The sequence below is a fragment of the Nothobranchius furzeri genome, chromosome 14 (assembly GCF_043380555.1).
Source record: "Nothobranchius furzeri strain GRZ-AD chromosome 14, NfurGRZ-RIMD1, whole genome shotgun sequence".
In the NCBI taxonomy this organism is placed as follows: domain Eukaryota; kingdom Metazoa; phylum Chordata; class Actinopteri; order Cyprinodontiformes; family Nothobranchiidae; genus Nothobranchius; species Nothobranchius furzeri.
The window spans coordinates 11,036,507-11,060,900 of NC_091754.1; the positions used below are offsets into that span (position 1 = coordinate 11,036,507).

General features: G+C 42.9%; 1 protein-coding gene across 1 annotated transcript in view; it reads left to right on the forward strand.

Moving 5' to 3' along the window:
* Positions 1 to 23,952, forward strand: part of LOC107390233 (TSC22 domain family protein 1) — a 42,846-nt gene extending 18,894 nt beyond the window's left edge. The window contains exons 2-3 of the mRNA XM_015966833.3: positions 21,604 to 21,655; positions 22,412 to 23,952. Of these exons, the coding sequence (XP_015822319.1) occupies positions 21,604 to 21,655; positions 22,412 to 22,681 (322 nt within the window). The 3' untranslated portion in view covers positions 22,682 to 23,952. The remainder of the gene's footprint in view (positions 1 to 21,603; positions 21,656 to 22,411) is intronic.
* The last annotated feature ends 442 nt before the right edge of the window (positions 23,953 to 24,394 follow it).

Genomic DNA, 24,394 nt, shown 5'->3' on the forward strand with positions numbered 1-24,394 from the left:
GTACAGCCTGATTGAAACGGCGCGCAGCGCTGCTGTGAAAGCGGATAACCTATAAAATGACATGTTGAGGACGCAAACTCAATACATCTCTTTTATTGTGAGGTAATAATTTCTCAGAGTTTTGCGGTTGCGGGCGGGAGTAGACATGCACGCTGCAGGTGCGGGCGGGAGTAGACATGCACGCTGCAGGTGTGGGCGGGAGTAGACATGCACGCTGCAGGTGTGGGCGGGAGTAGACATGCACGCTGCAGGTGCGGGCGGGAGTGTAACACACACGTTGCGGTTGCAGGCTGTAATGGTCAGAAATTCAGCGGGAGCGGAGCGGGATGAAGAAAACAGTCCCGCACAGGGCTCTACTGCTGCGTTTAAGTGTTTTAATTTTTTTAATGATTTCGAATAAAAATAAAGGCACCCGGCCCGGCCCGTGTCCGAGGTAATTACACAGTCGTTGGCCCGAAGCCCGGCCCGAGGGCCTAGGGCCGGGCCGACCCGAGGGCCTAGGGCTTCAGTGCAGGGCTCTAGTAGAACATGAAATGTTAGTCACATGTGTTCTGTAAATCATGTTACGTTGATGATGATAACTATATAGGCCATAAAGAGGAATGTGTTTTGTTTTCTTTTGTCACGTTTCCTATGAACACACTGAAGCTACACCTGATAACCTTTACTTATTATTACAGTCATATCTTCATATACAACATATGATATCCACAAGCACGTGAGGATGTGTTTCAGCTGCTAACAGGCACCAGAATTAAAATAGAAAATTAAACAAGTGTGAACGCTAACGCGATATCTTCAGCCATCGTCACCCCCGAGCTACACATGCAGGGACATCTGTCCGACTTAAACGCCGGCTTTCAGCCACTCCCCCTGCTGCTTCCGTCTGCTCTCGTCTGTTTTCCAGGCGAGGTGCTGCTCAACTCGAACACGGCCTATGTCACATTCATTGTCCAGTAGCATGCGGAGATCATTTGAAAGACAACGGTAGAACCCGCCCCACAACCGAGAGCCGTCAATGGAGCGTTACCAGACTAAATAATGCATTTATTTAGTCTGGCTTGCCAGGCTGCTAACTGTGTGTTCCCATTCCCATCACACATTTTCCAGATGGAAACATCAGGAAATGGTTCTGCCTTGAGTTGCTTTGGTCTGATTATAATTATTATTGTTGTTAAAATTACATTTTAACCTTTTTGAACCCTCTGGAGGCAGGTGTTGCGGATAAGCAACGTTAAAACCTACCTACCTGGTTACTCACATACGTATTTCATGAGCATTTTTTAACTCAGAAGTTCCCCTGAGGGAGTTGTTCGTCCTTTTATCAACACTTATTTTGAGCCTGAGAGGGCTAACAACATGTTTTTATATAAGTTATTGATAATTACTACATTTACCATTTGTTTGAATAAATAGCTTTTATGACCAACAGGACTGATAAGCTAATGGATAGTTTGGGCGCCACCAGGGTTGAAACGAATCATCGAATGATTCGAATGGTTCGATTTATTTTTTTTACTGATTGGAAGCTTCATTAAATGTGCGCACCACAGTCTGAACACAATGTTGTAATTTAGATGCTGTGGAGAAAAATGGAGGACCCAGGAAAGACAGAAACCATCGTAAAAGGCATAAACGGTCCAAAGTTTGTGAGCAAGAGTTAAACTACAGATAGATTAGCTAATGCCAAGCTAGCTCACGAGTCGCAATCAAGTGGAGCTCAGGAAAAAAAACATGGTTGTGAATGACTAAACTCCAGAAGCCCAAGAAAACTCCCAACCGTCCCGTTTGTGTGTGGATCTCTGCAGCTGCAGCAGCGTGGAGCAGAGCCACTGCAGCTGCTACCTGGAGTCTGCTGTTGTTGCTACTACTCTGTTCCACACCACGCAGCGTGTTTACGGCAAGCCATTGTAGCATGTAATTCACAAAAGCATCTATATTTGAATACAATTTAGACACGATTATGTTGCCAACCTGTGCATAATAAAACCACAGTTTCATTGCTGCTTGTAGAAATGAAAGGTTATTACAATTTCTGGTAGCTTACTACTGAACATGTTACTAAAATAAATAAATTCTACTGATCATATATATTTAGATATGTTTAGACTAAGACGAGTGATGTTAAATCTAAAATGTTAATGACGTGCTGTCAAATTTTGTTCCATAAAAAATGTATTAACTGTAAATATCAGCTGGGAAAGAGGGAACTAGACAACATCAGTTTAATAGATGTTGTTGATCCCTTTTCTTTTTATAATTTAGCAGCCGACCAGTCTCTTCACTTAAAATGTTGTCAAATAGATTACTCGATTAAACAATGGACGATTCGATGGAATACGCGAATGCTAAAATCTTCGACAGCTGCAGCTCTAAGCGCAGTCAATACCAAGGTGTCAATCGTGCATTGAAACTACTAGCTGTTAGCTCATCATTCCTAAAATGGGTAAAATTGTGTTTATATGTAATATTTATACAGAAAAACTTCAGAAGAGTCTAAAATAACTTAGCTGAGTCTTATTTAACACAAAGCTCTACTGATCGTTGTCTTATTTTGTGGTTTGTGTGGAAAGATTCTGCTAGATAATAAGTGCACACATATATTTTAAATCATGCAAACTTAGATTGTATCCAGATATAATCCAAACTTGGATTATATCCAGAAATCAGACCTAATTATTACGACTCCTGCATTGTTGTACCTAACGGTTTTACTGCGTTCTTGTAAAACTGAAGAATGGTGGAGCTTTTATTACTGTGTGGCCTGTTGTAATCACACACACGTGAGATGTTTGGCATTTTAGTATCGACAGGAGCTGAAACTCCTGCCATGCTTTTTTATTTTAAGGTCTTAGTGGGCTGCTGCTGTCATCCCCCTAAACATGCAGGCAATGTGCTGAATCATGGCCAGCATTCCTGTGGCCAGAACTCAGTCCAGCCAGCTCCGAGAGCGTTGCACACTGCGAATGACGGCGGTCGGAGTCAGGATTCCTGTCTTTTGTTGTTGATTCTTTTCTTTTTTTTAACAAATTTTTATTTCGTCCAAGATAAATGTCCTGTATGTGTCTAGCGCCTTCTTAGGGTTCTACAACCCCCCAAGGCGCTTCACAACACAGTCAGTCATTCGTCCATTCACACACGCATTCACACTCTGGTGGGGATGAGCTACGATGTAGCCGCAGCTGCCCTGGGGCGCACTGACAGAGGCGAGGCTGCCGAGCACTGGCACCACCAGCAGGCAAGGCAGGTTAGGATACGACACGACGGCAGCATTCTCTGGTTGGAGCCGGGACCAAACCTGCAACCTTCTGGTTACTGGACAACCCGCTTTACCTCCTACCGCTGTCCCCCATGTCTCGTTCCTTCGTCATGTGAAAGTTTCAGGTTTTGTTTTGTCGTTTTGTAAGATGTTGAAGGGATGGGGCTTAAATTTACTTTTGTTTTGAGCGAAAACACGCTCTTCACCCTCGGTTCTGTCTTCTTTCACTCATAAGAATTTCAGTAACTTAAAGAGCCTTTCATAAAAGAAAATATTCATATTTAATTTTTTTTAAAGTTTAGCTCTTGGCCAGCCTCCTGGCAGTTGCTGTTAAGCCAAAGCTTACTGAAAACCACAGCTCTGTACACAGGGCTGTACCGCCCCCTGCTGGTTGGGAAGGTGTGACCCACGGTGTGCCTGAATCCTGCCTTCAGCTGAAACTTATTTGCCATAAGGGTAAAACGTTCTAGTTCAATATTCATGCCCACTTTAAGGTTTTTCTTGTTAGTTTAGCAAAATCTTAGTCATCCACAAACAAACGTTTCTTAGAGCTTTTAATGAGGAACTAGTCATGTGAGAGTTATTGAGGGCACAGAGCAGCTGCAAAGTCTTAAATCACTAAAACTAGAGCATGCGATGTGTTCACAATCCCAGGAAACAAAGTTTTACACAGCAGGTCTTACGCTGAACTGCGAGGAAATTAAAGTGTTTGGGGATAAATAAAATAAAAGCAGATTATTAGAGCTGAGATAGACTCCCTTGTGTTCTGGTTCCTTCTGCTGCAGTTCGGGGCTCATTATGATGCAGAATCTTCTCAGAACAATTAGTCAGGGCGATTAACGAGGAAATGTTACCCTCTGAAAAAGCCTGGGTGAGACCTTTCAGGTGAGCAACCCAAAACCTGTTCTGTGTGATGATTTCGTAGGTTGATGAAAACCGTGATTAGCTTAATAGTTCTAAAGCAACAAGGCTCACTTACATGATGATTTCATTGTTGCAGTAATTTGAAGACATTCGAGCTCCATTTAAACTGCATGCTCATTTTTTGTTCTCAACTGGAATTTTGCTCAAACTTAAAATTTAATAGCTGTTTAAATCAGCCTCACGCTGCAAGGGTCCAGTGACTGAAACAAAACACTGCATGATAATATATTCAGCTGTTTTACCACACATGGCTGCCAGAAGATGGCGCTGTAGACCACCTTATACTTGTGAAGCATCAGGGTGGTCACACCAGGATGTGGTCTGATTGCATTGATCTGTTTGAAATGATATATTTTTAAAAACACATCTGGAGTAATGCTACATCAGCGTTATCACTCACAGTGATGCCATTGGTTGTGGTTGATGCTAGTTAAGATCCTTTACCTATTTGTCTTTAACAAGTGCTTCTATTTTCAGTTTAGTTTTTCTATTTAATTCATGAGAAATCCAAGAAGTTCATGATTTAATAAATAATTTTCTTTAGACCAAGGACAATAGATGAATGAAAACTGCACCTTCCTTTAAAGCTCTGAAGGCCACATTCATCCATTCACACATCATAACCTCAGCTCCTCTGGGGCACACTGACTGAAGCCAGGTTACCATACACAGGCACCACAAGTTCCCCATCCACCACCAGCAGGTCATGGGTGAGGAGTCTTGCTCAAGGACACAGTGACTGACACAAACAGAGCTTGGGTTTGAACCTGCAACCCACCAGTTACAGTGCAAACTCCCAACCCCTGATCTACCGTTTCCCCTAGATAACCAATACTAACAATAGAACAATATTTTTGGTTCTAAAACAGTGTCCAGAATTTAAATGTATTTTTATAACATTTTGTTTATGTCCTTGGTGATAATTGTATGAACGAAAACTAGGTCTCAGTTAAGGAATGTATGAAATTCTTATAACCAGAAGATGGTGCTATGGAGTCCGTCCAACCATTGAACTGCTTCATCCACTCTTGAATCATACTGGAGCAGTTACCAGTGGAGAAGCGGGAAACACCCTGGACAGGTCTCCCGTCCATCACAGGGCAGACGGAGACGGTCTGTGGGTAGAAGCTGGAGTAACTGGAGAAATCCCTGGCTAACATGGGGAGAACAAGCTAACTACATGCTTCGTCTAGTGTCAGGCTATGTGGAGTCGGTCTTAAAAACATGTTTACAACATTCTGACATCCGTTAAAAATGAGACAAGTAGACAGCAAAGACCAGTGAAAGTTTCCTGTTGTGAGTATATTTTGGAACTCCAACTGTTAAAAACTAGTCCTAAACACCCGTCGATCATTAAGTTTGGGTCTGAGCCGTACACCTGATGGGCCGGCTTACATCAGAGATTTAGGTGCATTGACGCTGAGCCATTTCTAATCCACTCACTGCTCTTTTTTTTTTTTTGTCTTCCTTTGTAATCCAACGTGAGTAAAATCAGGACACTGGGCCAATAAAGTCCCCACATATTGATTCAATGAACTTCTCTCAACCTCAAAAATTGATTTAAAAGAAAATAAATATAAATCTTTCTGCTACCAAGTGATAGATGCATGCTTTCCTCCCTACTCCAGTTGTATATAGTATTTTATATGTACATATTTTGTGTGTCGTTAGGAAAAAGTAAATCAACATTCAGACTATTTGACCAAAACAACATTAGTTAAGATATCATTGTAAATACTACCAGATTTTCAGGTTTGTATGAAAACCTAATTACTTGTGAATTTAAACCAAGAACATGTTCCGGTACAACAAAAGGCAAAGCTATTAGCTCGTAAAAAGGATGGTAGTACAGCTGATGTTTATTGACAATACTTTAAGATGTGGCCGTCTACCGTCTCCTTGGCGGCCTTTTCCTCACGTCTTGTATTGCCACCGTGAGCATTATTCCTGATATGTGCCGTCTGGACTGGAATTCTGGGCCTTCTTGGCCGACTAATCCTTTTAATACCAGGCTTTACTCCACATTATTCCAAACTGATGCTCACACACCCATCACAGCTTATGTAACTTGGTCCATTTGTTTGACTGTGTGTGTTGGACATAGATTGGGCTGAGTCACTTGAACCTCTTGGCCTCCAACATGTCTGTCAGTGCATTGTAGTGTAGGCAAATCGATGATTTTTATTTGTTATGACCAGGAAGATGTAATCTATGTAAATATAAAATATTAACCTGCGAGGTCTTAATTGTAATTATTCAGAAGATCCAGGATTTAACTCAGAAGATCTAGGTTCTTTGCTTTTTCAGTGATCGACCACACTTCGTGTTACTTCAAGAAAGAGTCGGGTTTATAAAAGTAAGAATTTATTTTACAAACAATTTAAAACATGACTAATTAACTAAGCATTTACTGTGAGTGGATTCAATTCAATTCAAGTTTATTTATAAAGCGCCAAATCACGACAAGAGTCGTCTCAAGGCACTTCACATAATAAACATTCCAATTCACAGTTCATTAAGCCAATCAGAAATAATGTTTCCTATATAAGGAACCCAGCAAATTGCATCAAGTCACTGACTAGTGTCAGTGACTATACAGTAATCCTCATACTAAGCAAGCATAAAGCGACAGTGGAGAGGAAAACTCCCTTTTAACAGGAATAAACCTCCAGAGAATCCTGGCTCAGTATAAGCAGCCATCCTCCACGACTCACTGGGGATCGAGAAGACACACACACACACACACACACACACACACACACACACACACACACACACACACACACACACACACACACACACACACACACACACACACACACACACACACACACACACACACACACACACACACACACACTAGTAATGTGTCTATAGTGATATTGTGATGTCTTGGTAAATATTCTATTTGGTGAAAGATAAACTTTATTGTATTTATCCTAGTGGATCTATAATTAAATGGATAAACTAGTATTAGCACGTCCAACGTCAAGGAAAGCAAAAAGTTATTATCAGAAGAGGGAGAATGTTTAAATGGTTAGCAGCAGTGTGCTAGCCGATGGCCCCCTCCATGAGGCCACCACAGCTCAGCAGAACATCATCGTAGCTTCTTCTGGGGAGAAAAACACTTAGAGAGAAAATAAAGTTAACTAAACGTGATGAAGGAACTGTGTGTGAATGCGATGTCAGTCAGAGCTTCCTCATCAAAGTAAGCTGAGTTCTGGTGAAAAGAATTTGGTTTGCTCTAAGCTATAAAGTTCTTATCATCAGAAGAACATCAGACGTGATCTGTCATGTCTACTTCACCCGTTTTAGAGAGACCCTCTTGGTGGATCCGAAAGTCAGCAGGGGTCGGCTGACCTCTGGCACCGGAGGGCTGTAGAATACTGTGGTACCAACTCTTCAGTCCAGAGATGTCTCGGGTCACAACAGCTGGATGGAACCGTGCGTCTGGCGGACTCTTTAGGAGTCTAACAATATCAGCTTTGTTCTGCAGGAACTGTTTGCTCATCAGCTTTGCAGGTGCAAAAAGGTTTTGATGACATGTCAAAATCTTTGATGGTTAAGAAGGTTTTGCTACAGATGGCCGGTCTGAGCGATTCTCTAGAACTGTCGAGTCACTCAGGATGATCCAGTTTTAAGGTTTTGATGTTATGACTTGCATAGCCAATCTGAGGCTGACAAGTTTGAGAGACGTTACCAAGACAACTCAGAAACACAGGATGTTCTGACTGGTTAAAAGGGTGAGTTATGTGTTGGAGTTTAACTTAGCCGTACTTGTTATTGTGCGAGCGCAGGTGTGAGGACTTAGTCGTCAAAACATGTTGAACACATGGTGGGTTCTAGTAGACAAACATAACATCCATTCAGTGAGCACAGATTAATGAAGCATCTCATTATACTATAATTATTATAAGTAGTAATAAACAAATGTTTATTTAATGATTATCTGGATTATAAGTCATGGAAGAAGTTCATATTGATTTAGGAAATCATTCTTGAATTTAGTCATTGATTGGAGCTGGAGTTGTTCCTTCTGTGGAGGCAGGCAGATGGGACCTTGGGAAAGAAAGTTATTGTTTATCTTTCAGACTTGCAGAGTCTGTGAGCTGGTATGAAGGCCGGCTCATTTAAAGGGAACACACACAGAGTTGTGTCTCCTTTCTGACCAGACATTGAATAGATGTTGAAAGGTCAGACTGTTCCTAAACTGACCATTTCTGGACGTTACAGCGTGTATCAATAAAATATAGAGTACTTATGTATTGAGTGTGTAAAACTTTTTTCAGAACTCAGATGAGATAAAAAATGTTGGGTTTTTTTATCAAAGAAGTTAAACCTGTGAAATTTTGCAGAGGACATTCTTAACTTGGGATGCTCCGATCTGATCGTGTGATCAGAAATTGGGTAAGATCACGTCAGGGTTTTTTCTGCATTCAAATTTGCGTGGCGGCCAACTAATTTTGTGCCTCCCCAGCCTGATTTCACTCTGCCCCCAGCTAAATGGATGTTATTTTAACTGCAGTTGCAGCGTCGCGCCACTACAGGGGCGCTGTATGAGCAGCGGTGCACCGAAAAGCTCTAAAATTGCTGAAGAAACAAAAATAAAAAACTGCTTTTCTCGCTAGTTGGTACATATCTATGGTTGGCGCATTCACGTCCTGATTTTCCCCCAGGCTCTTCCATATCAGAGCAGGGCTGTGCAGTGCGACGAAATAAACTGTCTGTGCGTGTCTGTCTGTTTTTAAACGTAGCACTGGTGCAACATCTTTGAATTACTATTTTCCCCAGAACTTTATTGAACCAAAGTAAGTTACGTGTAAGAAAAAAGCTTTTTACTGGCACACAGTGTGGTCATCTGGATGCAGTGGAGGAAAATAAAGGAACCAGCAAAGGCAGAACAGGTCCAAAGTTTGGGATCAAAACTGCAGCTACACGCAGATTGGCTAATGCTAAAGCTAACGGGTAGCAGTCTCACGATCAAGTGGTGCACAGAAAAATATTTGATGATCGTAAAACTCAGAAAGACTAAACTCTACACGCGGATGAAAAGTCCCCACCATCCTGTTTATTCTGCATCCTGCAGCGCTACGGATCAGAACCGCTGCAGACACGAGTCACATTACTGCTACAAGTCTGCTGCACACAGGAGCAGGAAGCACGGCAAGCCATTGTAGTATATAATTAACAAACGCGTCTATCTTTGAACATAATTTAAACTAGATTATTGCCAACCCGTACATAATAGACATGCCACCATTACGTTGTTAGCAGCAGAAATTAAATGTTATTACCATTTCCAACACAAATGCATGTTAATGAAATGCATTATATTTTACTGGATATATTTATGTGTTATTTTGACTAAGATGAGTGTTATTATTACAGACCTAAAAGGTTACTGAAATGTAGGTCAAATATTTAAACATATTTTTAACTATAAATATCAGATGGGAAAAAGGGAACTAAACACCAATCTAATGCATATTATTGAGCCTTTCATAATAAGAGTCTGTCATTTCAGCCTGATTATTTTGTTTTATTTCATAATTTTTAGCAGCGAATCAGTTTTGTTTCACTTGAAACGTCAAATGGAATACTCAATCAATCAACAGAAACTTAGATTAGAACACTTAACGAACAAATATTTTGCCTTTAAAAAGGTGCGGCAGTTGTATGCACAGAGTATGCGTGTGCGTGCGCATGGTCAGGATGGTACCACCTCTGCCTCAGTTTGAGCCAGGAAAAACCCTGCACGTGATTGTCCAGCAGTTGGAATCAGATGGAAAATGTCAGACATAACCTCGTAAAACAACAAGCATGACCTTTATGGCTTGCTTGGTTATCATTTTAACAAGTACCACTGCATCCGTGTTCATTGTTGCATGGACAAGACATCACAGGCAACATAACATTCAGCTGTTAGCTAACAGGCTAATGCAGAGCAAACATGTCGCGTCAGGAGAAAATGGCTGCAGTTTAGATGTATTTTAAGCCAGACAGCACAAGAGCCACTTGTGATGTGAGCAAACTGGGTATTTCACGTGGTGAAAGAGACAGCTGTATTGAACACTATTGGGCCATTCCCATCTGTACCGGGTCGGCCCGGGCCGGGTAGCGTAGGTTGTTTACATATCTGGGTGGCCTGGTATTTTTCCGGGCCAACCAAGGCTCATTCTCAGCCCTCTTCCCGAGGGGTACTGCTTCAGGCCGACCAGGGCCAACACACCCACTGCTGACAGCAAATTCACACCTTCCATTAGAGCAAGCCTCTGATTGGTGGGGTAGAATCAGCCCACATGGGCTTAAGGCAAGGATGTGTGGAATCAACCGGGCCAGGCTGAGGCCGAACGGGGCTACCCGGCCCGGGCCGACCCGGTACAGATGGGAATGACCCATAAGAGTCTGATACGGCGCCTTAAAAACCAACTTCATTCTCTTTTGGATTCCCCTGCAGGGGTCGCCATTAGGGCTGGGCAATGAATCATAAATGTATCGTTATTGAAATTTCTGACTTTTCTCGAAAAAAAATTTCCCATGTCAATAAATTTGATAGTAAAAAAAATGAAAAGATGTGTGTAGGTTGGCAACGTTCATGTCCCTTTTAAGAAGCTGAAGCACCTTGAGTCACGTAAACATGTCACTCAATGTAATAAATGCGACGGCCCCATCTAGTGGAAAACTTGTTTTTGAGCATACCTGTAGTTATCGTCCATTCATCATCATCGAGGTATATCATGATATTGATTTCAGGCCATATCGTCCAGCCCTAGTCGCCATAGTCAATCACTTCTCTGAGTTTAGTTCTAGTCTGCACCTTTAAAACACAGAGCCGGCCAACTCCAAGAAACGTGTTAAAAAACAAAGAAACTATCTACAAACAACAAAATGACAACAGCTAAGATAGCACTGTTTATCTCTCACTGGGTGCATACATCAGGTTTCTCAGTCTCCTGGAGTCGCGATATGAGTTTACTCCTCATCACAGCTGTACAGACGCAACCCTACGGCGGTGATGCGATGATGCCATCGCGGGAACGTTCGTCATGCAAACCAGCCGCATACTGAGGACATAAACGTTTTTAACATGAGCGACAAGGCAGCTTTTAAATATATTCCTAATATTAACACATTAGTGATCAACGTACTTCCTTAAGATGTTTTTGCAAGATAAATTAATATGTTACATAAGTATGGAAAGACAAATATACATAAATAATATTAATAAAACAAACTTAAAAGACTTGGATGTGTTTATTTATTTATTCATTTTTATTTTGTTTTAGTGATTGCTGAATTATCGGATCGGGACTCGGTATCGGCAGAAAATAAGATGACTTGGATCGAGGGTAAAAAATGCTATCTGGACATCTCTATTCTTAACCAGCTAATTTATATAATAGTAGTTGGGAAAAAAGTTTGATTTAGCTCCTTTTACGTTTTCCGACCATCCATGACTCAGTGACTCTCACTGTACTAACGCTAAGGCGATGTTTCAAGGCCTTTGTGGCACTTTTAGTTCTCACCACCTCCCTCCTTCTCTGTGAGACTACAGTCCAAAGTGAAGACTTGCTGCTGTCAGCCCAAATGCTCCCCACCCTGCTACATACGGAGGCCAAAATGGCTACTCATCATTCCTCCCTGCCTCTCTGACTGACTCACTAGTAGCTCTCTGTCATTCTCCATAGTCAGGGTGTGACTATGGGGAAAAACGCTGCCAGTGCTTACTGGTAAAGTCTCTGTGTGCTTTCCACTATCAAACTACAGCTCAGGCAAAAGCCTTTACAATTCAACAATTCAATAGGCCTCTTTTTTTTTTTTTTTTGCATCGTTGGGACATGCCAGTCCCCCTTTATTAACATTTAGGGTCCGCATGTCCCCAGAAGCCCTGCAGAACAGACATCTTCCTCAAAGACACATATCTGACCTACAGCCAGCTCCTTTGTCATTGCTTAGTTCTAGAGAAGCTGATTTTGAGTAGATTTCAGTTTTGTCATGTTGGTCTGGAACTTTAAACAGCAATGATGGTATGAAATAACCCAGGATAATTACCCACAGAGCCCTTTTGACTTTTATTGTGCTCGACAGCTTTTGGATCTGACCTTTAGGTGAGTTGTACTTGAATCTGAATCGCTGAGTTTTGTAGGTGATGCTCCATGAGTGGTCAAGCAAATACAAGCTTTCTGTGTTGGGGTTTGTGAGACGATGCAGCTTCCCACTGCTCTTTGATGATGGATTTGTGTAAACTGGATGACAGGCATGATTGCTGCTTGTTTGAGCTCAACCCTTCTGGTTCTGCTGTGACAAACACAGTTTTATGTAAATCCTTTAGACAGAATGAGTATAGCTCCTGTAAACAGTGTATGCACGCCTATAGTAAATGGTTCTGGTTTTAACTTTCATCAGATGAAGTGAAGTTTTGTACAAAGGCCGCGATGCAGTCCTTCCCAGTCACCCCAACACACCCAGTCTGTTAGGACAAGGGAAATCCTTTGGATTCAGCATGTCCTACCTGTTGTCTCTTGGTCGGGTGTCTCTTAAGCCAGGGAGGCCCTCTGAGTGCGTGTTCTGTTTTCTGTTTTTCCTGGCATTAAGTCATGTTAACGCTGCATCTTAATGAGGAATGACAGGATAAAGCTCTTGTGGATCTTTAGTCTCATCAGTCAGAGAGGCCAGGACATAAGTGCACGAGTGTGGAAGAAAAATCATGAGTCACTGAAAACATCTAAAACAAGAAATGTTGTTTCCCCACTTCTCCCTCCTATTGGCTGAAAGTGGAATTACAGCTCTTGATAAACAACTCTGCCATAGCTAGTGTAGCAGTTAAGACATATTAATCATGACCAATAAGATGTGATATTCCATATAAATATGAAATATCAATCTGATCTTTGAATGTTTAATAAGAAGATTCTATGGTTCTTTACTTATTCAGGGACCATAAACACACTTCGTATTAATTCAGACAGTCAGTATACAGTTTATAAAATTAATTATTTTTCCTAAACTGATGATGCATGACAAGATATGAATAATGAGATGTGATGTGGTGGATGTGAGGTGTTGTGATGGAAGCTAGATGTTGTAGCAACCGTTCTTTGTATCTGAGAGAAATTATGAAATCTGGGTGTAAAAGAGTTTATTTGTTTTAAACTAGAGAGTTAGTTGTTGATAAAAACCTCATCAGACACCAGTATGCAGACTTATAATATCCTTGTATGAGTTGCTTCTGGCAGTCCGGAGGGTTGCACTCAGAGTGGTGATGTCACCGGACGTCAAAACCACGATACTCAGAGATTAGTAGCTTCCTCTGAGTTCAGCTTCCCCGGCCATGAGATGCAACCCGGGGTCTGCAGGTTAGGTGTGACGTAGCCCTGAAAAGAGCTGTTGTGTCTGTCATCACCTGCAGCGTCGCAGAAAGGTTTTGACTTAAGGTCAAAGCAGATTGTTTCAAAAGATTTTGCCGAATCGGGAGTCAGCCGGAAACGGAATTAATCGGGAATTACAGTGGTGTGAAAACTATTTGCCCCCTTCCTGATTTCTTATTCTTTTTCATGTTTGTCACACAAAATGTTTCTGATCATCAAACACATTTAACCATTAGTCAAAGATAACACAAGTAAGCACAAAATGTAGAGTTGAAATGATGGTTTTTATTATTTAGGGAGAGAACAAAATCCAAACCTACATTGCCCTGTGTGAAAAAGTAATTGCCCCCTGAACCTAATAACTGGTTGGGCCTCCCTTAGCAGCAATAACTGCAATCAAGTGTTTACGATAACTTGCTACGAGTCTTTTACAGCGCTCTGGAGGAATTTTGGCCCACTCATCTTTGCAGAATTGTTGTAATTCTGCTTTATTTGCGGGTTTTCTAGCATGAACCATCTTTTTAAGGTCATGCCATAGCATCTCAATTGGATTCAGGTCAGGACTTTGACTAGGCCACTCCAAAGTCTTCATTTTGTTGTTCTTCAGCCATTCAGAGGTGGATTTGCTGGTGTGTTTTGGGTCACTGTCCTGCTGCAGCACCCAAGATGGCTTCAGCTTTAGTTGACCAACAGATGGCTGGACGTTCTCCTTCAGGATGTTTTGGTAGACAGTAGAATTCATGATTCCATTTAACACAGCAAGCCTTCCAGTTCCTGAAGGAGCACAGCAACCCCAGACCATCACACTACCACCACCATATTTTACTGTTGGTATGATGTTCTTTGTCTGAAATGCTGTGTTACTTCTACGCCAGATGGAACGGGACATTTGCCTTCCAAAAGTTCAACTTTTGTCTCATCAGTCCATGAGGTATTTTCCCAAAAGTCTTGGCAATCATTGAGATGTTTCTTAGCAAAATTGAGACGAGCCCTAATGTTCTTTTTGCTTAACAGTGGTTTGTGTCTTGGAAATCTGCCATGCAGGCCATTTTTGCCCAGTCTCTTTCTTATGGTGGAGTCGTGAACACTGACCTTAACTGAGGCAAGTGAGGCCTGCAGTTCTTTAGAAGTTGTCCTGGGGTCTTTTGTGACCTCTCGGATGAGTTGTCTCTGCGCTCTTGGGGTAATTTTGGTCGGCCGCCCACTCCTGGGAAGGTTCACCACTGTTCCATGTTGTTGCCATTTGTGGATAATGGCTCTCACTGTGGTTCGCTGGAGTCCCAAAGCTTTAGAAATGGCTTTATAACCTTTACCAGACTGATAGATCTCATTTACTTTTGTTCTCATTTGTTCTTGAATTTCTTTGGATCTTGGCATGATGTCTAGCTTTTGAGGTGCTTTTGGTCTACTTCTCTGTGTCAGGCAGCTCCTGTTTAAGTGATTTCTTGATTGAAACAGGTGTGTCAGTAATCAGGCTTGGGGGTGGCCACAGAAATTGAACTCAGGTGTGAAACACCACAGTTGGGTTATTTTTTAACAAGGGGGCAATTACTTTTTCACACAGGGCAATGTAGGTTTGGATTTTGTTCTCTCCCTAAATAATAAAAACCATCATTTCAAAACTGCATTATGTGTTTACTTGTGTTATCTTTGACTAACGGTTAAATGTGTTTGATGATCAGAAACATTTTGTGTGACAAACATGCAAAAGAATAAGAAATCAGGAAGAAGGCAAATAGTTTTTCACACCACTGTAAGTCTTGTTTTAATAAACTCATTATTTATCATTTCTGGCGTATTCTGGCAAATCAGAATGTGCCATGTCTGCCAAAACATCCTCAGAAAGCCACGCCTTCTTGCAGATACAAAGATGTTTTTAACTTTAATATGTATCTTAATGTAATGTGTATGAGTGTAAACAATGATTAACTTGTTAAAATCAAACACAGTGATTTGTGATATAAATGGATCATTGTAAGAACAATACCGTAAATCCTCTAATACAGGCCCGGGCCTGTATTTGACTCAAGCTCATCAAGCTCCAGGCCTTTATTGGAAGGAGGGCCAGTATTAGAGGCAGGCCTCTATTTCTATTTGAGCAAAATGAACTAATGGTTCGCTGGAGTTTTTGACTATTAAAATTGCGCCCACATTTTCAAAGTTAAACACATTTCTTTTAACAACGGTAGTTCCTGCTTCAGCCCTCTCCCCCCTCCCCCTGCTTTAGCCCTCTCCCCCCTCCCCCTGCGCAGCGGCCGCAAACTCACTGATGCGCCTGCAGCCTCTCAGAGTTCCTGCTGCTCTAAACATTAAAATAATTATTTCATTTTCTGTTCCTCACTTCTGATTACCTTCAATGGTGTCTGTTTGTTGCAACCACCAGGTACAAAAACTAACTTGTTTTTATTTGACTATTTTTCTGTCCTGCCTGTTTATTATCTTCCTGCATCTCCTCTCAATCCTAAAGAAAAGCTGCTACCTGGGTTCATATATATTCACCTTATGAGTTACCTTTGAACTGCAGTTCTAAAAGATCTACCGACCGCAAAAACAGCAGAGCGCTTGCAGTTTGGCGGCCGTATCAGTGATCAGTGCGTCGGAGGACAAGGTGATGCCCGCAGCGCCCCGCTCCACAGCAGCGAAACGCATCAGGCGCAAATAAAAGACAGAAAACATTAAAGGAAATGAACTGACATGAACGATCGCGTGTTAAATTAGTTTTTGAGGTGGCGACACCTGATTGTTACTGTGACCGTGCTCAGGACGCAGATCTACCGACCGCGAAAACAGCGGAGCGCTCCCTGCTTGCCGGCCGCATCAGTGATCTGTGCGTCGGAGGACAAGTTGATGCGCCCCGCTCCACAGCAGCGATACACATCAGGCGCAAATAAAAGACAGAAAACATTAAAGGAAATGAACCGACATGAACGATCGCGTGTCAGTACCTACGGTCTGGCACAGCGCATTGCTGATCACAGAGAATGTGATCATACGATAATTCAATAGGGAGCGTGGTTTCACAGACGCGGAAGTGATAGCGTCGGTGAAACGCCGGCTGCTCTAGGAAACCCCCGAGCGTTCGAGCATCAACGAAGTGACACGGAAATGCCGGGCTTTCCAGAAGTAAGTAAGATAACTTACTATGAGCTGATAGTTCGTTGGATTGATTGGTAGGTTGGAAACTCTGATCGTGAATCTGAAGAAACGATGACTGAGCTGGAAAGGCGACTTCCGTTTATAGCCGCGGTTTGTGACGTAGGTGCGACGTGGAGGGAATCCCCGCGAGGGGCATGCTGGGAGTCCCTACTTCGCAGATTTTCACCTAATGCGGCCAGGTCTGGAACGCATCTACCGCGATAAACGAGGGATTACTGTAGTTCATACACCCCCTACTGCTGCTCTCCAGAGTGTTCTGCAGCATAATCAGCACGTTCTCTTTGAACTTGATAGTGTAATGACCTGGCTGGGGTTGTAAGCCAGGTGCATTCTGGGTATTGTGTTATATGTGTTTCCTATCGTTCTGCTAGTTCCTATGTGCTGATTTGCGTGTTGTGTGAGTGTTATGTAAGCCACAGGGAAGGTGATGTGTGTTCTGTGGAGCGGGTTGAATTAGCATGGTTAACTGACACCGTGACTCTGTGTGGTAGGAGCGTGATAGAGGATCATGTCTGAAGTGTTACAAAGCTTGAAGAAAAAGCCTAATAAAGGTCTGTTTCGAACCCTTACTGCCTCCTGCTGGTTGATTTGGGGACTATAACCCTGCCGCTGGGACGCTCGTACTTGCTTGATACCACATTCCATCCGGCCACAATAAGAGACCGGCCATTATTTACCTCCGCTGACTCCGACACCGGCCAAAATTGGAGACCCGGCCTTTAATTGAATACCGGCCTGTATTAGAGGATTTACGGTATTCATTTTACATTAATTGATTTAAGCACAGGTTATTCAAACATTTCATTTAAATATCTTGTTCATTCATCACATATGATTATTGTAAGCTTATGAGTTGTACAAGTCATGGAGTCTTCACTTGTTCAGAGTGAAGAATGTTGACATCTGGCTTTCATGCAGAGAGCGTAGGATCTAGGGAGAGAATGTTTGAATGTTCTGTCTTCATGGAATGTCAGCTCGCGCTGAACAGAACCTTCTGGTTCTGGAAGGCCAAACAGAAAGTGGATTTATGCTGTAGATGAAAGGTTGTTATGTTGGTCAATATATAGGTGAAAATTGGCTCTTTTGGAGGTTGCACTAGCGCTAACAACAAGCTAATAATAACATGAGCCATGTGATACTTAATAAGCCACAATGTTATTACTTACAAGTCCAGTAGCAACAAAGCCAGGTCACCATCAGTCTGTGATTTTGAAGCCTGATTTAGCTCTTTGCTTCTCCTCCAAAGACATTACTCTTACTTTTACTTTCAGACTCCACCATGATGCCAAAAAAAAGCAAAATTCTTCTTGTGCTTTTTTATTGATGATTTGCAAACTGAAAAAGCTAGCTGCTAGCGTTCATATTAGCTACCAGCACAGCTATTGCTCTAAAGCCTGATTTACACTTCTGCATCGGTACGGAGACAGGCAACACCATTGTGCATCTGCACAGTGGCTCTCCGACAGGCTCACAGAGGGTGACGGAGACACGCCCACATTTTTAAACATCCGTCGAAAGTGACAGAGACTGTAAGCTTGTAATTGGTCATGACGCCACTTCCTATAAATCTGTCAACAGCGCTGCTATTGCCCCATCAAAAAGTTAAAAGATATTTAGCGTCAGACACGGAGCAGATTGAAGAATGCCTTGCAGAAAAAGTCTGAAAATATTGACATTTATTCACCCGTGAATGAAGGAGAACAAAGATATGGAGCAAACGTTGTATTTGTGGAGGAAAACACCAGGACACGGATTAGAGGTGGAGGAGAGTGAAGGACAATTTTGTCAGTGTTATAAAGTATTTGAAATACACAAACTCAATAGTGAATACACTATTGTGTACTGGATACATGAGTGTAATGGAGGCAGGATACCACAGACCAGCGCCACGCCCTCTGTTGTCCTGGCGGGGAATTGCTTTGCAACACTCCCCCGGTGACGGACAAGTGTGAGAGCAAAGCGTCTTTGTCCATGCGTGTGCATCTCCCCCGTGTGGAGCCGACGGAGGAGGACACGTCAGGCCTAAGGCAGGTAGCAACCTCCCACTAGTGTTCCTACCTGAACCACAAAACTGTTAAAGGCTATTGACCAGCTGACCAGCTAGCTGATGGCTACAGATTTATGTCCAACATGAAGTCGCTCAAGACACAGAAACCAGTTTGAAAGCAAAAGCTTTGCTTTAATTAAGAATCAACCTCCTGTATTAATTATTTTCTTTACTTAGACATAGTTGTGGTGATGTACATCATTTTTCTCCAGCATAAGTCACACAGGCATGTTTGTTTTTAAATGTCTAAACAAACGCTGGCTCTGCTGCTTTTGAGAGTGGAGCTTTACCAGATAGCTGCACAGCGTCTGAGTCTGCAGAGGCCTGGCTGTGTGGGAGCAGAGAAATCACTGGGCCACATGCTAATCTCAGTTGATGGTTTATGTAACTCCCAGCATCACATGATCACACGTCACTACCCGCGCAGCGACTGTGTTCAGCGATGCGCTCGCTCAGCTCTACATGCAAACACAAACTGTTGACACGGAGAAAGGATGAGGGACACATGCATCTGAGGACTTGGTTAGTTCAACATGCAGCTTAATTCGCTGGTGCATACATCACCGTGGCCCAGATCAGTTCTCTAAAGAATGACCGGGAGCTTTAACTGACACCAAACAAAGACTTTCACAGAGCGCTGCATTACGCTGAAGTCCGTATGTTCCAGCTGAGAGGAGCATCAATGAAAGTGCAGGGAATGCAGCTGCGAGGCCTGGACGAGATGGCCATGAAGCTTTTGTTCTGGGAGCTGGAGCAGCATCTCAAAAGGTAAAACAAAGCAGGCAGGGCAGTCCCAAAGGAGGTCCACACTGCTGCTTCCTGAGACGGTCACTAAACTGCTCTGGTGATATTTTAGTTCAGTCATTAAAGGCTTCTCTGGTGAGGATGGCTCATGTCACGTTGGTCGCTGGATGGGTGTTATTTTCTTCAGACAAGTAGGAAATGAAAGTGACATGTCCCGTTGCCCTTTGGACTAACTTTAAGCGTTTAAAGGACCGCCGCAATGAACGAGTTAGAGACCAGCTCCAGCCTGCACTGGGATCATTACAGTTGGGCTCATTTTTCTCAAACAGCCTCAGTGGGTCACTGGACCAGTGTTGATTCTGATCCATCAGTAAGAGTCCGTTAATGCAGGGTTGTAAAAATAAACCGAGCACATGCCAGGTTAGGACACCTTTCTGGGAGTAGACAATGTTCCAACTACAATCAAAGATTTATGAAGGTTCTTTCTGAAGAAGACATCCAGTTATGCTTCTTAGCCTTCAGCTTTTAAAACTTCACATGTTGGTCTCCCGGCTTCTTGGATGTGGATAATTGGCTGAAACGTCTTCCCGTCAAAGACGAGAGCGGAAGAGATGAGAGGCTTAGAGCTTCCTTTTTAGGCATGTTACCTAGGTGTTAGACTGGATCAAGAGAGATCAGCTGTGTTCTGTCCTCTTATTTTAGCATCGTTCCTAAATGCAGGACTGTGCTGTTAAGACACAAGGTTTGTCCTGAGCTTAAATTTAGAGAAGCTCTTTCCAAACCCGTACTTATCACACAAACTCAGCCTCAACTCCGTAACGTCAACAGATGTGTCCATCCTTTCCCCCCGACGTTCATCACACACCCTCATACATGTTGAAGGATTCTTATGCATTGTATGGATTTGATTGTGTTTGGAGTAAGAACGAGTCGTTGGAGGGTTTGGGGTGTGTACAGAGTGTGTGAAAATGGTCCTTTGGAGCGTAGGGAGGGTTGCGTGAATGCGTGGACGCTGAGTGTTGTGTTGTGAATGCCTGAGGTGGAAATTTCAGCGGAGGAGTTGGTTTGTGTTGTTAGATGAAATTCTCCCAAACACATTGTTTGAGGTTGAGTTTGTTTGAGCACAACCTTAAAGAAAGATGCCCTTCTACAAAATGGGTCGTGTTTGCTGTGCAGTTTTATAAATAACCACATGGAGGCGCTACATGCACACAAGTGTCATGACTGATTTTCTTTTTGTGTTATTTATGCTTCATTTTGACAGAATTTTCTATATTAAGTTTGGGCATTTTAGATGTAAAATTGGGAATTAGAGGAAAACATTTGGAAAACATTGAATGATCTGAGGTGAGTTACAAAAACACCTCAGATCATTCCGAAAGATCAAAATAATTTAACTTCCGGGTTGTAGGTAACACTGAGATCCTCTTAATAGTTACCAAAGCAACAATAAGTAATCCATCTTGTTGCAGCGGTCCTTTCCTGGTTCCTCCCATCTACCTTTTCCCCTCTGCAGGAAGATGCAGAGCGTCAGCTGGTCGGCAGGTGGGGGGCGGTCCTGAACGTTTCAGTCAGTCAGCCTCCGCGTGGACCAATCAGCGTCCAGCCCCTCCGAGTGTCGCTGGATAAATTATGCGGGATCGTGGAAAGCTGCAGCCCTTTGTGTCCCGCTGCGATGAGCTGACCTTGGACTGCGTCGGTGCCGGAGCGCGTTAGGAACACGGAGCGGCGCGTGCCTCTCGGATGTGTCTCGCGGAGCTGGTCGCGCGGAGGTGGACTCGTCTCGAGGCTGTACAACATGAGCAGCATGAACGCGTCGTGCTACTCAGTGGCCATGGATCTAGGCGTCTGCCAGCTGAGAAACGTCTCCATCTCGTTCCTGTCGTCGCTGCTGAGCGCGGAGAGCTCGCGCGTGCAGCTGGACAATAGGTAAAAAAAAAAGCTGCTTTTGTGTTCGAGGCTCCGCTCCCTTCACCTACACCAGCCTCACACCCAAAGCAGGCAGCGAGTTTTCCAGACGCGACCCACATTACTGTTGGAGAGCCTTGTGCCGTCTCTGCTGCAGCTCACATCCCAGGGATTAACTCCGCTCTCTTCTCTTGCAGCTCGTCGGGAGCCAGCGTGGTGGCCATAGACAACAAGATCGAACAGGCGATGGTGAGTTCTGACCACTAAACGGAGGTTTGCTGCGGTTTATTAATGCAGATGCAGCGTTTCAGATGAAATAAAACATGTTCTCTGGTGAGAAGCTGTTACACCATTACACAAAAGCGTCAGTTGTAATAAAACACGTGTTTTAATCATGTCAAACCTAATTATGACCGTCTGCAGCATCCGTCCATTAATGACAGGTTTTCTCCTTGTTGATGACAATAATACATGCCTTACGTCACGTGTGGGATAACACGCTAGAATCTACATTAAAGGCATTTTTAATTAAAGAATTGGTCCGTTGTCAAGGCTGTTGCTAGGCAAACTTGAAGACTCAGCCCTAGGTATAAATATCTCGGCCTCTGATTGGTCTAGGCCTGAAATGGGCTGGTTGATGACGTAGCACCATGGGAATGTTTCTCCCAGGTTATCTTTCTTTTGTTATTAGTTGATTCTGTTATTCCTGGATTAGATTAAAGTTATATTAACATGTAAGGATATGGTTCTGCCCATGTCTTAATGAGCATCCAACGATTCTGGTTTCACTTAACAAAAATGGCATTGTTGTATTAATATTCAGTTTTGTTTCATTGGACTGGACTTTAAATTAAATTTGAATGGAAAAATTTAATATTCTGCTAAATATGCTCATGTCACAACAGCTTCTCAGACATAATAATCTCTTAGGATTAATTTTTATGAAGGGTTAGGACATCGTGTGTGTTCCAAGTGTTCACTACATTTGATCTTTCTTTGCTTCAGGACTTGGTGAAGAGCCACCTGATGTACGCCGTTCGAGAGGAGGTGGAGGTCCTAAAGGAGCAGATCAAGGAGCTGATAGAGCGAAACTCCCAGCTGGAGCAGGAGAACACGCTGCTGAAGACACTGGCCAGCCCGGAGCAGATGGCCCAGTTCCAGGCCCAGGTTCAGACTGGCTCTCCACCTGCCCAACAGACAGCCGCCCCGACAGGACCCCCGAGCGCCGCCACCCTCAGCCAGCCCTCCTCGCACAGCTCCGGCCCCTCAGCGTAGCCTGGTCTGCTCAGACTGACTTGACTTAGATTCTGAGCTCTGCTCCAGCTGCAGAGCCCAACCTGGCCTTCTACAGCAGAAGGTTACGCTGTCAAGAGAAGATTTTGCACATATTTATCTCTGAAGGATGCAGCCAGCAGGACAAGCGGTGCCGTGCTCCTCGGCACGGTGATGAGTGACAATCTTAAGATGCTGTAAGGGAGGTGGGGGTTGTTTTCAGAAGATAAATCATTACACATTTGCCAAATAACCCTCAGTCATCAACAAGAATGTCTTACCAAGAAAACACAAACCGCTTGTCAGTGGCATCAACATACCTAGCTATAGAATAAGAATAAAATCTCTGTGCCTGGATTTAGGTGACATACTGACGATGAAGCAGTAGGAGGAGGACGATGGTCTTGGCTGTTACTTGTTTTGCTGAATATTGTAAATAAAAGCGGTTCTGTACCGAGGCTAGATCCGAAACGTTACCAGAGGAAAGTCTTCTTGAAGTGACCGATGAAGAATGTGAGCAGTTATCATGTCAGAGTCCCCATCTGGAATGGGGGGGTGGGGGTTTAGTTAAACTTGTCAACACTGATGTTGGTTGGTGGGATGAACTAAACAAGGTTTCTTATGGAGATGATCTATTTTCAGTATTTCACTTTCAAGCTCATCATTTTGCCCTCGTAGCCGACTCAACCCTGCAGTGGGATGTCGGCTTAAGCTCGTCTGGTGGGGTTGAGACGCAGAGCTACGCTGCATTTTTGTCCTCCAGGGGCAAAAGAGGATGTACATGTATGTATAGTGTAACTATGATGTAAAATAGGAGGACAGAAGGAAAAACGGATGCTATCTAGGTCACACAGATTGATTCAGATGAGCAACACTGGTCTTGCTCGCTCTGTGTCATCTATCTTTAATGCTGTATTTCCAGGACTGGGTGGAAAAGAGGCTCGGTTATTTAACTGACAACACACAACCAACAACGTTGTCCTGCTACGTTACTGCTACTTTAACTCTGGCTGTAAACACGTCACATTGCTTTGTTTTTTCCCTTTCTTTCTGAAGCAATGCACCTTTCTTATTTTTGACAGTAAATACCTTTTAGATCTGAAAATGCTATGAACAAAAAAAAACTGAAGAGGTTTTCTTTTCAATTCAGTGTATTAGTTGTATGCTCATGTTTGTGCATGTTTCCTTAAAGACGGACGAGATAAATACCTACAATTGCACTTGACAGCTGCACTTCACAACTTTCAATAAACACGCTTAACAATAAAATAAAACTGGTCATGATGGTTATTTTAAGTGTTGTGCAGCCCATTAACATTTAGTCTTTTTGTTGTTACGGGCTAACCTCAGGTCCTTAAAAAGTCTTAAATTTGCTTTTCCAAATTTAAAGCCTTAAAAATCCTTAAAAATTACAAATAATCCTTAAATACAGTTTCCAAAGGTCTTAAATAATTAAAGACCCGATAAACAAAATTCTTTAATTTCTATAAAATTTTTGTGAATTTCTAGTTAGTGTTCAGCCTTTTTGTGTAGGATATTGGCAAAATTGGAACCATACACATTCAGTTGGTTGTGAACGGGGGCTATTTTTAGATGAGCATAATATCTGGTTAAGCTAGTGGGAGCTTGTGCCATGGGGAAGTGCAAGTTTAATGGTAACTGGATGGTTAATCCCTTGTTCGTGACGTGGTTAGCACCAGTTCCAGGCAATAGCTG